At 39.4% G+C, this 12356-nt stretch overlaps 1 protein-coding gene across 1 annotated transcript; it reads right to left on the reverse strand.

Annotated features, from left to right (window-relative positions):
- Positions 1 to 492: 492 nt before the first annotated feature.
- Positions 493 to 8882, reverse strand: LOC149302954 (zinc finger protein 474-like). Its single transcript, XM_089481721.1, has 3 exons — positions 8349 to 8882; positions 3743 to 3923; positions 493 to 644 (listed from the first exon to the last, which is right to left on the reverse strand). The coding sequence occupies exons 1-3, from the start codon at positions 8880 to 8882 to the stop codon at positions 493 to 495; spliced, it is 867 nt and encodes a 288-aa protein (XP_089337847.1).
- Positions 8883 to 12356: the final 3474 nt, after the last annotated feature.

The raw sequence follows: 12356 nt of genomic DNA on the forward strand, positions 1-12356 counted from the left end.
CTGTTCAATAAACCTAAGTCTGTTTCTCACCCTACACTGTGACTTGGCTGCTTAATGAATTCTTGGCAAGGAAGACATACATGGCGGAGCTACTCATCCTGAGAACGGGTCTCTGTCACAATGTGTATGAAGCATTAACTTATCTCCGTAAGAATGCAGCTTTTGTGAGCAGTTGACAGTAGTTGGATGTCTTAGGCTAAAGCTCCTTGTCATTGATGAATAAATAGTACATTGCATTGCAATATTCAGTTGAGGTGCTCATAGGCTGCACATTATCACAAACAGACATCAGACATGGAAATGTATTATAACTTATAACTTTATTATATTAATAATGATTTTAACACACATACCATATACATATTTGGATGGTCTGAACCAGTGTAAGAAGCTGCATTTCTAATCTCACAATGCATTATCCTGGAGCACACTTACTGTGCAATAACTTTATGATTCCCTGGGCGCTTTTACAACATTGTTATAGAGGACTGGTTACTTTGGTATTTTCGGTTTACAGGACCTTTGGTGCACAAGCAGTCTGTCTGGCAAGAAGGTACGCCCACAAATATCACATGGAACCAGCTGACTCTGGGAGCTCTGCCAGGCTGCCTTGTTCAAAGCAAAAAGATCATAGGACCCTTTTGCTGGGGAAAAAAAAATATAATGATGATCAATTTTCATTTTGGAAAAACAAAGTATGAAAATATTTTCAGGAAATACCTGTTGACTGAGTTCCAGCTACAACAACACGTTTTACTTGTACAAGATGTTCTGCTTAATCTCTTGTGGCTAGATTGAAATATTATGCAATTTAGAACAATTATTCACATTAGTCAAGGGGGCATTAAAGGTTCATATAAAGCTGTAACACAGATACCTTACAATTTGTTTTGTTGTTTTGAACAGTTCCATGATGCTTTGTCAGCCATATGCACACACCTTACATTTCAAGTTGCTTACTGAACATCATAGGGGTAGTAATTTCCCGATAAGAAAAACATGTCAATTTCCAATGGTATGCCACATATAGTCTATGCTTTACTATAGACCAGCAGAAATGAATTAATTAGACGGGAGAGTTGTATCACCTCCTTGATGTCATTATAAAGGTCCAATAAAGGTACATGAGGAGCTTGGCTGGCCATATTTAATGCAGTATGATCTTTTTTTCTCATCTTCTCATCCACTGAATAATACATTTTACAGGACCATTCAGCCCTTCAAGCTGGATGAACTTCTTAGGGCTGGTCCTTCATAATGACTAATAAGACATAACTCTTCTGCAAACTCTCCCTTTAGTAAATGACCCCATTGAGTTGCAGCGAAACTGCTTTTATCCAACTGCAAGGCACTGTTTGAGAACATTATAAAATATGTTATCACTAAAAGTGCAGTCCAAGCAAAACTTGGCAGGACCAATGTTAATGAATCAGGGGGCACCAAGCCAAAGGTTGCTATCTATCCAGACTTAATTTGTACCCCTTCTCAATAAAGTTTTAATAATAATAATAACAATAATAATAATGTTTCCCAGGAAACAAAGGACCAATAGACAGGTGATCAACGAGGCATGTATTACACCTTCAGGTCAGCAAGGGACATTTGTGTGTTTTTTAATTAATGGAGGACTGGAGGATTTGGCTAGTGATAGCCTGGCCATTATGCTTTTTGACAAGTGTATTTTATCCTAACCTATTAATAACACTGTTTATTTTTATTTAAATACATAATTACTTTGATATTGAGCTCTGCTTTCATACCCTTACATAGCTGGTTGTATAGTTTTAGCACATATTTCCTTGCCCCTTGTCCCCTTCCAAAATATACTCTGGCCCACATATGTAACCACAATTACCCACACTCATACTTACTAACACACATGTACACATTCATTCTAACACACACTGCATCTCACCCCACTTACACATTCATGCTAACACAAACACACAATTATACATCCATGCTCACACACAATTACACATCTATGCTCACATACATACATATATACAAACACATATACATACATCCCAGGGAGAGTATAGTATGGTATTTTATATCCTTAATTCTTTTATTCTGTGTATTTTGGGTCTCTGGGGTGGACTATCCAGAGGACCATGGTTGGCCGGTTCTCGTCCCAATAACAAGGTCTCCATATACTGAAAATTATACTCCATATTTACCAGGTATCTAATATTTGATTGGGGCCACATGAGACTTATTAAGGGATTTAAAGAGCAGGCAAAACCTAGAGCCTGAGAGATTAATTTGTAAGCAGAGCAGGGGAAAGATCTGTATTTATTTAAGTTGGAGCAGACAAGTTGCGCAAAGGTAGTAAGCAAAACTATGGTGTTTATAAGTGCCCAGAAGAGCAAGGATTTGTTTATTTGGATTACTGCTAAGGAGTGTGCAAACAAAACAGGCACCTGTTTATTAATCCTGATGTGGATCTGAACCCTTGCTACCCTAGAAGACTGTGTGGCTACAGACACTACCTCAGTCTTAGAACTGTTTGTCACAATATATATATACACAGTGGCATACCTAAGGGCGGGGGGCTCTCGTTTCCCACCCAGGGGAAGTAGGAACCTGGGTGGGAAAAGAGAGTTTCCTCGCACAGTGTGGGAACTCTACAGTAAACATTAGGTGGGGGAACTCTACAGTAAGCGTTAGGTGGCCCCAGTGCTGCTTGGCCAACTCCCGGACCAGTGAAATCTGCAGGTAAGGTAAGGAGGTGTGGGAGCCTTATTGGGTGAATGAATGAGTAAGTGAGTGTTTAGGGGCAGAAATAGGGCAGGCGGGCTGTTTGTGGGGCAGATGTGGCACAAGCAGGCTGTTTAGGGGGCAGAGGTGGCACAGGCAGGTTGTTTAGGGGTAGAGGTGACACAGGTAGGCTGTTTGTGGACAGAGGTGGCACAGGCAGGCTGTTTAGGGGCATATCAGTGTCTGGCTTAGTATATAGTGATGGGGGTTATGCTGTACCATATCTGTTCAGTAAATGTTAATTATTTAAACTTATTTAATTTATTTATCAGTTAATTTTTTTTTCAGATTTTTTTCTAGTGGGTGTCTTTACATTTTAAACCAGGAGGGTGCCACATACAGGGTCCGCCCAAGATGCCAAATACTCTAGGAAGGCCCGTGTATATAAAGTAGGTACTTTAATATGCATTCTATTATTTGTGGGGAGAAAAACATGTACCTTGCTAAAATCCTGCAGCTTCAGAGCCCCTTCCGCTGTTTGTGCCAATCACTGGAGTGGATGATTAGACAAATGTATAGGGAGCATTGTAATGAATCCCTCCATATATTTGAGTTCACAAAAACGTATGTTATAAGCATACCTGGGAACTTCTGAGCTCCAGCTACCTGGAGCCTTCCCTTGCGGGACGCAGCCAGGACTGCCCACTGATGTCAGTGGTCGGTCCCGATGACATCATGGGCTTACTTGCTGATGTCGGTGGGAAACACCCCCACTTAAAGGGGAAATGGGTGGGGAACGGGACATGTCAAGACCCTGCGACTCAGAGGATTCGGGTGTTGACCCAGAGAACCAGAGAAGCGGTGCTTTACCCGGAGTTCTCCGAGTCAAACCTGGAGAGTTCCCAGGTATGGTTATAAGTGGACCCTAAACTAATATATGGATTAACATGCATATGATGGCTTGAGTGTACCTTTAAAATTTATTCTGGATGTCAGGATAGGGGCACATTAAATAGACAGATATTGCATTACTATGCCTTACCTCCTATTGGTCTAACTTCAGGCTTTTTGGGCTCAGGTCGTTGTAAATTCTTGGGTAACTTGTCATTCTCCAGATGCCATTTTTTCAAGCATTGCGGTTCATGAATACTGATAGATTTTGTGCCAAATTCACGACCACATATGTAGCAAACAACTGTTGGAGGCTGCTTTACCACGAGGTCCTTAAAATAAAGATTATATTTAATATAAAAAAATCCTAGCCTTATTTGATTATAAATCACTTTAGAACAGTGTTACTTTTAAAGAGAAGGAGTACATGGCATTCTTAAAGAATTGATTCCTAAATACCCAACAAATCTAAGAGCTTCTGCATGTGGTCACCCTAGTGGCAATTTTGTAGATGCACATGAAACTATTTAGAGACAAAACAATTTATCCCAAACATTGTACATATATGCAGATATCAGCTTCCTCCATATGTTTGCATTGAAAGTATTTAAATGGTCACTGTTTTATACTTTATTTTTGTCTCTCACATATTACAGTTCCAATATTATATGTTCAACTAAAATGAAAAGATCTTTGACACAGCTTTGCTGAGCAAATGCTGCTAGGATTATAATTGAAGATTACAACATTAATCCTGATAATGGAAATTTACATTTTGTGCTAGGTTTCTTTACTTGTGGCTCCAGTAAAGCCGTTCACATTTTGAAAATGTCTTTCACTTTGGGCAAAGCTCCAGGGATGTCAATGTAAGAATTAGCAAGAATAAAAGGTAAATTTGCAATAATTTATGGACTGGTAAAGGTAATCTGCTGGACTATTTAAAAGTAAGTGAAAAAACTAAAAGGATTCATAGAGCAAAGGACATTTATGAATAACCATTCTAAGAAGAATATTACTAAACCAGATTGCTGTTATTAGGAGAGTTAAGTGCATTCCTCTTACTGTTTATTGTTAACACATAACAGACATTTGACAATCAAGGAAACGTTGGTTTTAAAGTGCCAGGGCCACCCGTCTTCATCAACATTACATCTTGTTCTAGGACAGGTCTTGTTGAGGCCGGTCATGTAGCACATTTATGGTTGTTTACCTAATTCTCAAAGTATCCCCTGGAGGTTTAGGTAAATTATTTTAAAATCCTAAAAAGCTGTAATATTTTTAAAACATAATAGTAGGTTAACATATTTAAATGGTTCAGGAACATGGGCGTATGAACCCCTAAAAATCTGGGGGGGACAGCATTTCCCCCCATCAGATCCCCACTTTCTCCCCATCTCTCACACTATCTACCCTCTCCCCCTTCTCACACTATCTACCCTCTCCCTACCCCCCTTCTCACGAGCTACCCTCTCCCTATCGCCCCCTTCTCACTAGCTACCCTCTCCCTATCGCCCCCTTCTCACTAGCTACCCTCTCCCTACCGCCCCCTTCTCACTACCTACTCTCTCCCTATCGCCCCCTTCTCACTAGCTACCCTCTCCCTACCGCCCCCTTCTCACTAGCTACCCTCTCCCTACTCCCCTTCTCACTAGCTACCCTCTCCCTACCCCCTTCTCACTAGCTACCCTCACCCTACCCCCCTTCTCACTAGCTACCCTCTCCCTACCCCCCTTCTCACTAGCTACCCTCTCCCTACCCCCCTTTGTCACTGTCTACCCCAGGGGTGTCCAAGTTTTTTCTGCAGTGGGCCACTTCATCAGAATTGTATACGTGCGCGGGCCTCATTTTTCACTGTGAGAAAATATGGCCTTTAATAAAATATGCAGATTAAAATAAAGTAATTGACACAAAACCTTTACTTTTCCTCTCACTGATTCCTGGGCCTAGAAAGTTTTGTGACTAGAAATTCAGGATTCTGGATAAGTAAAAATTAAATAGTTCTATTTATTCTAGGGATGCACTAAAATGAAAATTCTGGACCAAAACACCGGAATGTGATGTCACGTGAACTCTGCTGGGTTCCGCTTCCTCTGTGCAGTACAGAAGCTCCTCCCACAGGTAAGTAGCAGGGCTCGAGGTGCGGACCGCGTAAGATCGGTTGCCCTGGCTGCCGATCTTATGAGGGCCGCACCTTGAGGTCTCGCGGGCCGCATTTGCGGCGTTTTTATTGGGGGGGTTGCTACGGCCCTGGGGGGGATTTCTTCATTATCTGTCCCCCCCGCATGAGTTACCCGTCCCCCCCGGTTCCTACGCCCATGTTCAGGAAGTGTGAGTGATGTCTTTGATGCCATTTTTAGAATAGATTGTTATAAAGAAAGACATCAGAGTCAATAAGAGAATAAAAGTCAAGACAGTTCAGACAATGAAAGAAAGAAACACAACCAGTGTCAAAGGAGGAAAATTAATGTATTATTAAGATCATCAAAAGTGGTACACAAGAACATTTTATAAGCTTTTTACATAGCAGCATAAGATAAATACCTTAAATCTATGTAAAATACTAAGTTTTTAATGTACTTAGCACATACATTAATATGAAATGTTAACTATTCATGTATCATTCATTTTACTTACCAAGAAAACTGGTTCTACTTTGCTCTAAGCATGGTTATGTTTTAATTACGTTTTAGACTTCTTTGTCAGCCTTTCCTTATTACTCATTTTTTTGTGAATGCACCTTATGCACCATTAACTGCAACAAGCTGACATTGGTGTAAAGATACTTTGCCATAAATGGCACATCTGCACATATGCAGGAAAATATTCAGCAATATCTATCTAGGTAAATCGCTCTGATCATATCTCGTCCCCGTAAGTCAAGATTCTTAAATAAAATTCATATTTCAGTCATGAACTTTGCTCATAACTGCACATTCATTCACATTAGCTTTCTTATCACAATATTTACAGTTAAATCATTCAGTAACATTCTAACTCTTGTTAGACCATTTTCTTTAGTCTCTAAGATGAAAGCTATTGTGATTGCATCTTACTTGATGAACCTTAGCACACTAGACTTATCATAAACATCTTCAGAATAAACCTGACTTTGCAAACATTCTGAGGAATATATTTAGTAGTACATTCTAGTTTATAGCAACATGTCTAGGGTGTGGAAGCCCAGAGCCGGCCTTAAGTGTTCTGGCGCCCTGTGCGGACTACTCCTCTGGTGCCCCACCATTCCCTTCTCACTGCCCCCCTCTGCCCCTTCTCACTGCCCCCCCCCGCCCCTTCTCCCTATCCTTACTTACCTCGTTGCTGGAGTCCTGAGGTGGGAGCGGGAGGCGTTACAGCTTCACAGCTGAACGCCGGAATGGTTCAGCATGAAATGCCGGCACCGCAACGGCGTCACGGAGAGTGAGGGGCACTGAGCGGTCGCTGAAAACTTCACGAGCGACCACTTGGCACCCGGCCTGCCCGGGACTTAAATTGAAACATCGGTTTTTTTTGTTTGTTTTAACTTTATTTAACATTCTCCATGTTAAATAAAGTTAAAACAACTTTATTTAATATGAAGGATGTTAAATAAAGTAAAAAAAACCTGATGCTTTTATTTAAGTCCCGGGCAGGCGCCCCTGTTGCCATGGCGCCCTGTGCAGCCGCATAGGTCGCACACCCCTAAGGCCTTCTGTCAGCATTAATGTTCCGTATACAGGATCTCTAATGCAGGGGTAGTTTAATATACTGTACCAAAGGGATAAGCAAGAGAATGGTCAGGCAGTTCAAAGGTCAGGGCAGGTAGTGTCAGAATCAATAACAATAGACAGGCTTGAGTCGAGGCAGGCAGCAGGAGATGTAATCCAGAAAACAGTTCCAACGATCAAACTTGGGTCACAAAACTTGGAGGGCTTTAGCTGGGGTGCTGGTAAACCGCTGGTTTATATAGTGTCATCTATTAGCACTAAAGCGCTAACAGATGACAAATAAACTGCTTTAAATATATATAGATTTGAATGGGCGTGTGCCTCCTTCATTATGTATGCACACTCGCCTGCAGGGATCAGAGGACCCGCATCATGCAGCCTAGGAGGACGACCACAGGGGCGCAGTAGGAATCCAGGTAGGACGCGGTAACGGCCGCAAATCATTTGCCTATGGCCTGTCAGGACTGGAAAAGTATGCAACTCTGACATTTCTATAATTTTTATTAAAAAGTAACATACAATTTCAATAAATTAACTAAATCCTTTTAGTTTCAGATATTGTCTCCTTGAAAACTGGAAATTCTATCTATTATACCAGGTATATTATAGGTATGTAGAGGGGGGAAAAACTCAGATGGTTACCTTATCAGTCGTATTTTCATTTTTTTGTACTTGTTTGTTTGTACTCATATTTTTAGTATTTGGACCTGCAGCTTTTGTCTTGCAGCTCCTCTGATGGACTGTAAGTCTGTCACTTGCAAAGGATCGGCCACAGTTTGAGCATGATAATAACTGGTCCTTGAAGCTCTGCCAAGCAGCTTCATTTTGTTCTTCTCGACTTGTTGCCTTAGAAGGGTCTATCTGTGGTTTATGAGGAATAGGTCGTCGTTGCCCTTTTGGTAGCTTGTCATTTTCTATTTTCCATTTTTCCAGGCATTTTGGTTCATGTATAGGAAGAGATTTACTGCCAAACTCCCTTCCACATATGTAACAAATTAGGGTTTTTGGCTTTGTTGAACTGTGAAGTGTCTTGGCATCAGAAGATTCACTCACTGCTTTAGATGATGTCATGGTACTGGAATTTATTAATGTCTTGCTTGTAGTAGAATTTACAGATTCTAAGCTCTTGCTGCTTGGTTTGCAACCTCTTTGGTGCACAATGAGGCGATCTGGAAGAAAAGTACGACCACAGTTCCCACAGGTCAAAAGCTGAGCTTGAGAACTCAGCCAAGCTGCTTCGTTTTCAGTGGTGTCTGAGCCATCAGACCTCTGAGGCTTAACTGGGGCTGCCCTTCTGAGATGTTTTGGTAAATTTTCATTTTCTATGTGCCATTTCTCAAGACATTTGGGTTCGTGAATCGCAATTGATTTTGATCCAAATTCTCTCCCGCAAATGTAACAGACTTTAAATCCTGGTCGTCTTGGAGGGATGACGGGTCTATTTGCCTGACCTTGGGACATTTTTTCTGATCTTTTTGCTAATATAGCTGTTTCGGGTCTGATAACCCTACGATTACAACTAACTGGTGAATTGTTTTTCACATCTGCTAATTTTACACCACTACTTTTTTGTTCACTATTGTACATCGAGTATACTGATTCAAGAGTCCATGCCCTTATCAAACTATTTAGTGATGATTTGTTTTATAGGCAATTTTTGGGTTTCAGAAATGCGTATTAAATGTCTGTTTTATTTTGGAATTCTATTTTATTCTGCTTTATATTAAAAATACCAAAAGTTAAGTGTTGGAAGTGACAAATAATTAGTTGAATGTGTGAAAAATGGTAAGATTTTGGTTCAGACTTTTGAAATTCTTTCCTTTTTGCTATATTAAGAACTACAAAAGAAGACTTTCCACAGCCGCTCAAAGGGAATTTTTTTTACTCCGAATATATTTCTTCCCAATCGTATCTGAAATATGATAGGTAACAATTAAATTCCTTAATTCAATGTCATTGGGTTTGGACAAAACACAACTGTAACAATCAGGGAGAGCGGAATTTTAATGAGGACCATGTGTATATACCATCGCTGGTATTAATTTAATACAATTTTAATGTTCTATTATTGTAGCACCCGTCTCCTTTAAAAATTATATATTGTTATTGATTGTTTAGAATGGTAAACAGACTCAAGGCAACATCACTCATGTAAACCCCCTCGTCATGTATCGTGTATAAAATTAAAGTAAAATTGTGACTGTAAAAGTTACTTGTAACTTCCCCTTCCCCTTACTGTAAAAAATTGCTAACACATCTCATCAAGTTTTAATACATATATTAATACTTTTGAATCACATTAAGGTAATTGTACCGTCACTGTCCCTTTGAGGGATTATTCCGGAACAACGTAGTACGTATACCTCAACATTAATAAGTCTCATATAACATTAGGAGGTCTGGTCAGTATAAATTCACTGGATTTACATTTCACATAACTTAGTATGCATTTTGTTTACAAAGGAACAAGGGATTGTAAGTGTAAACATGAAGACCTGCCATTTAGACCACTAAGCCTAAGGCCAACAAGAGAATAGCTTGAATAGTTTTTTGTATTTCTTACCTTTCAAATATTCTCATATGCTTTGCAGATAAGCTTTAAGGATTCGTAAGTGGAAATAGCATAGGATAACAGCAGCTTGTGATCTTCCTTGCGGCAGAGGAATGTTGGCTTCTCAGGTTGCCATAGTAACTATAATGTAATCTTAGTGTTTGGTAGCTTGGCAACATAACAACAAACCTGATGAAACAGACTTCTGTTCAAAAGACTTCCAAGTGGCTGAGCCACTAAACAGAGGAGTGGTGGTACTATGGAAGAGTGGCACATATCAACATTATTAAAACATTATTTTACGTGACACTGAACAACTGTGCTTATTCATGTAGTTTGTGTACGTCTCTAAGATTGCTAAATATTTTTTTTGTTTAGCACTGGATAATTAACAAACCAAGGCTGGGCTGGGATTAAAATGACGTACAACATCTTCCACTGTTGCAGAATGCTGCCATATGTATCAAGGGACCCGGTCTGCGCTATGACCTTTTGTGGGCTGTACATAATACAATGAAAGTACATGCGACAATGGTACTTAAAGGTAGCGTAGATATCCCACCAGACCCTTGAAAAGCAGATATGTCACTGTGCAGATCTTGTAAGTAACCAAGTATGTGATACTTTCTTCTTGTGATCACAATATATAAAAGGGAACAATTTTGTAGAGGATGTTCTCAAAATCCAAGTGGGGGACAGTAGATTTAGACACCAATTCCAAAAGAGCTTGTAGCCTTTAATGATGTTAGACAACAGTTCCAAAGCTTTATTGCTTCTCTCCAAAGAGCATGTTTAACCAACACGTAATCCATGTATGTACACTATAAGTAGATACCAATTAAGATATCAATGGAAATTACTGCAGTTTTTTCTGAAGTAATACTGCAGTTTTTTGGACATGAAAAAACTGCAATACTGCACTTTTACTGCAGTATTACTGCACATTTACTGCACTTTTACTGCATTTGTACTTCACTGTACTGCAGTTTCACTGCAGTTATTTTTGTAAATACTGCAGTAAAAGTCCAAAAAACTGCAGTATTACTTCAGAAAAAACTGCAGTAATTTTTCATACCCTTTAATGCCATTGTTAATAGTGGTAGTAACATTCTGGAGATCAGGTCAGTTTGTTGCGTGTGAAATACACACAATAAATAGTCACAAATCAATGTATACTTGGAAACTGTGAAAAAGTCAGCAAAAGAGGCAGTGTAGTTAAGGCAACTTTATCAGCACAGAAAACCAGGTATATTTTCCCATAGTAGACTAGTTAAACTGTGATGTCTCAGACTGAAGTAGTAGTTTGGTTCCCAAAATGGCCAAGGTGAAGCAAGTTCACAGTAAAAATGTAGGCTAAAAATGTTGTCACTTTGGGGCAAAATGTAATGATATTTATGGGAAAGGTGGGATACAGGGCCACGTTATAGTGGCTGGATTGCAATTTAACTACGATGGATATTGTGATGGAGGCTCTATGTAGCTAATACAAACTGTTGACAGTGTAAATGGCAAAATATATATACATAAATTACTAGTCTGTCAACCTATTTGAAAGTTCTTGGACAGTTGCTTGCTGCATTTCACAGTGGAGCCAGACTCCTGAACAGAACTGTATCCAGAACTCTGTGGGATTAAAGGTACATTGACAGAAAATGGTGACTGGTTTAGTGTCGTAACAGCTAGGTTGTAGCAGTGAATGCTCTTTAGGACAGATCTCGAATTTTGATCCATGCAGATGGCTGTTGTCACTCGCCAGTAGCCCATGAAAAAAGCATCCATTTTCTTAAGCAGCTTCCTTGGAATTTGTCATAGTTAACTTTTTAATAAAATAATTGTTGATATAGCAGGCAAAAAAATAGAATGACTATGATGGAAATTGGAAATTCCCACTAAACGTCATCTATGGGATACATGGAAAAGATTGAATAAATGAGAAGTCAGACTCTTTTTTTGGTAACTACTGATCTTATTTCACTGACCGCAAAACCTCGGTGATATTTTAAAGCCCAGTCTAAAACAATGGAAAGTGTTCTTTGTGGACTGAAATGGAAATGGAATCCACCTTTATAAAGCAATTAGCCATACATGAATTTTTCATATGGCTGCCTATGTATATTTTGGCCATCCTTACACGTATCTTTAAGCAGGCTTTAGTTTGACAGGCTGGTAATTTGCTATACGTACACATCTGGTATGACTATCAAAAGAACATAAAATGAACACTTTCACAAAAAATTGATAGTCTGTAAAATATCTGAACATAAATATAACTTTCTGTTAAATGTTTTATATGATACCCAACATGATTTGTCTGTGCAAGAAGAAAATAGACAAAAACCTACTATGTGCTATGTCTTTTATATTCTTTACAGTCTTTATGATTCAGTTTTTTACACATATTGTGACATTCATGTAGGATTGGTGGTGGAAGGGAGGTATGTTTCTCCTAGATTCCTTTCCTATGTAATTAATGTAGGTGAATGAGAGGGCGGATATAAAAGGGAAGACAG

Source organism: Sceloporus occidentalis, unplaced genomic scaffold (genome assembly GCF_023333645.1).
Source record: "Sceloporus occidentalis isolate IW3139 unplaced genomic scaffold, rSceOcc1.0.p SCAF_16, whole genome shotgun sequence".
Taxonomy (NCBI): Eukaryota; Metazoa; Chordata; class Lepidosauria; order Squamata; family Phrynosomatidae; genus Sceloporus; species Sceloporus occidentalis.

What these genes read in the sequence shown, in the direction of transcription:
- LOC149302954 (XM_089481721.1), bottom strand. Translation starts at nt 8,882, where the DNA reads ATGTACAATAGTGAACAAAAAAGTAGTGGTGTAAAATTAGCAGATGTG. An exon ending in CCATGACATCATCTAAAGCA is followed by an intron (nt 3,924 to 8,348) that starts GTGAGTGAATCT and finishes CTTTATTTTAAG; the next exon opens with GACCTCGTGGTAAAGCAGCC. An exon ending in TGAAGTTAGACCAATAGGAG is followed by an intron (nt 645 to 3,742) that starts GTAAGGCATAGT and finishes TTTTTTCCCCAG; the next exon opens with CAAAAGGGTCCTATGATCTT.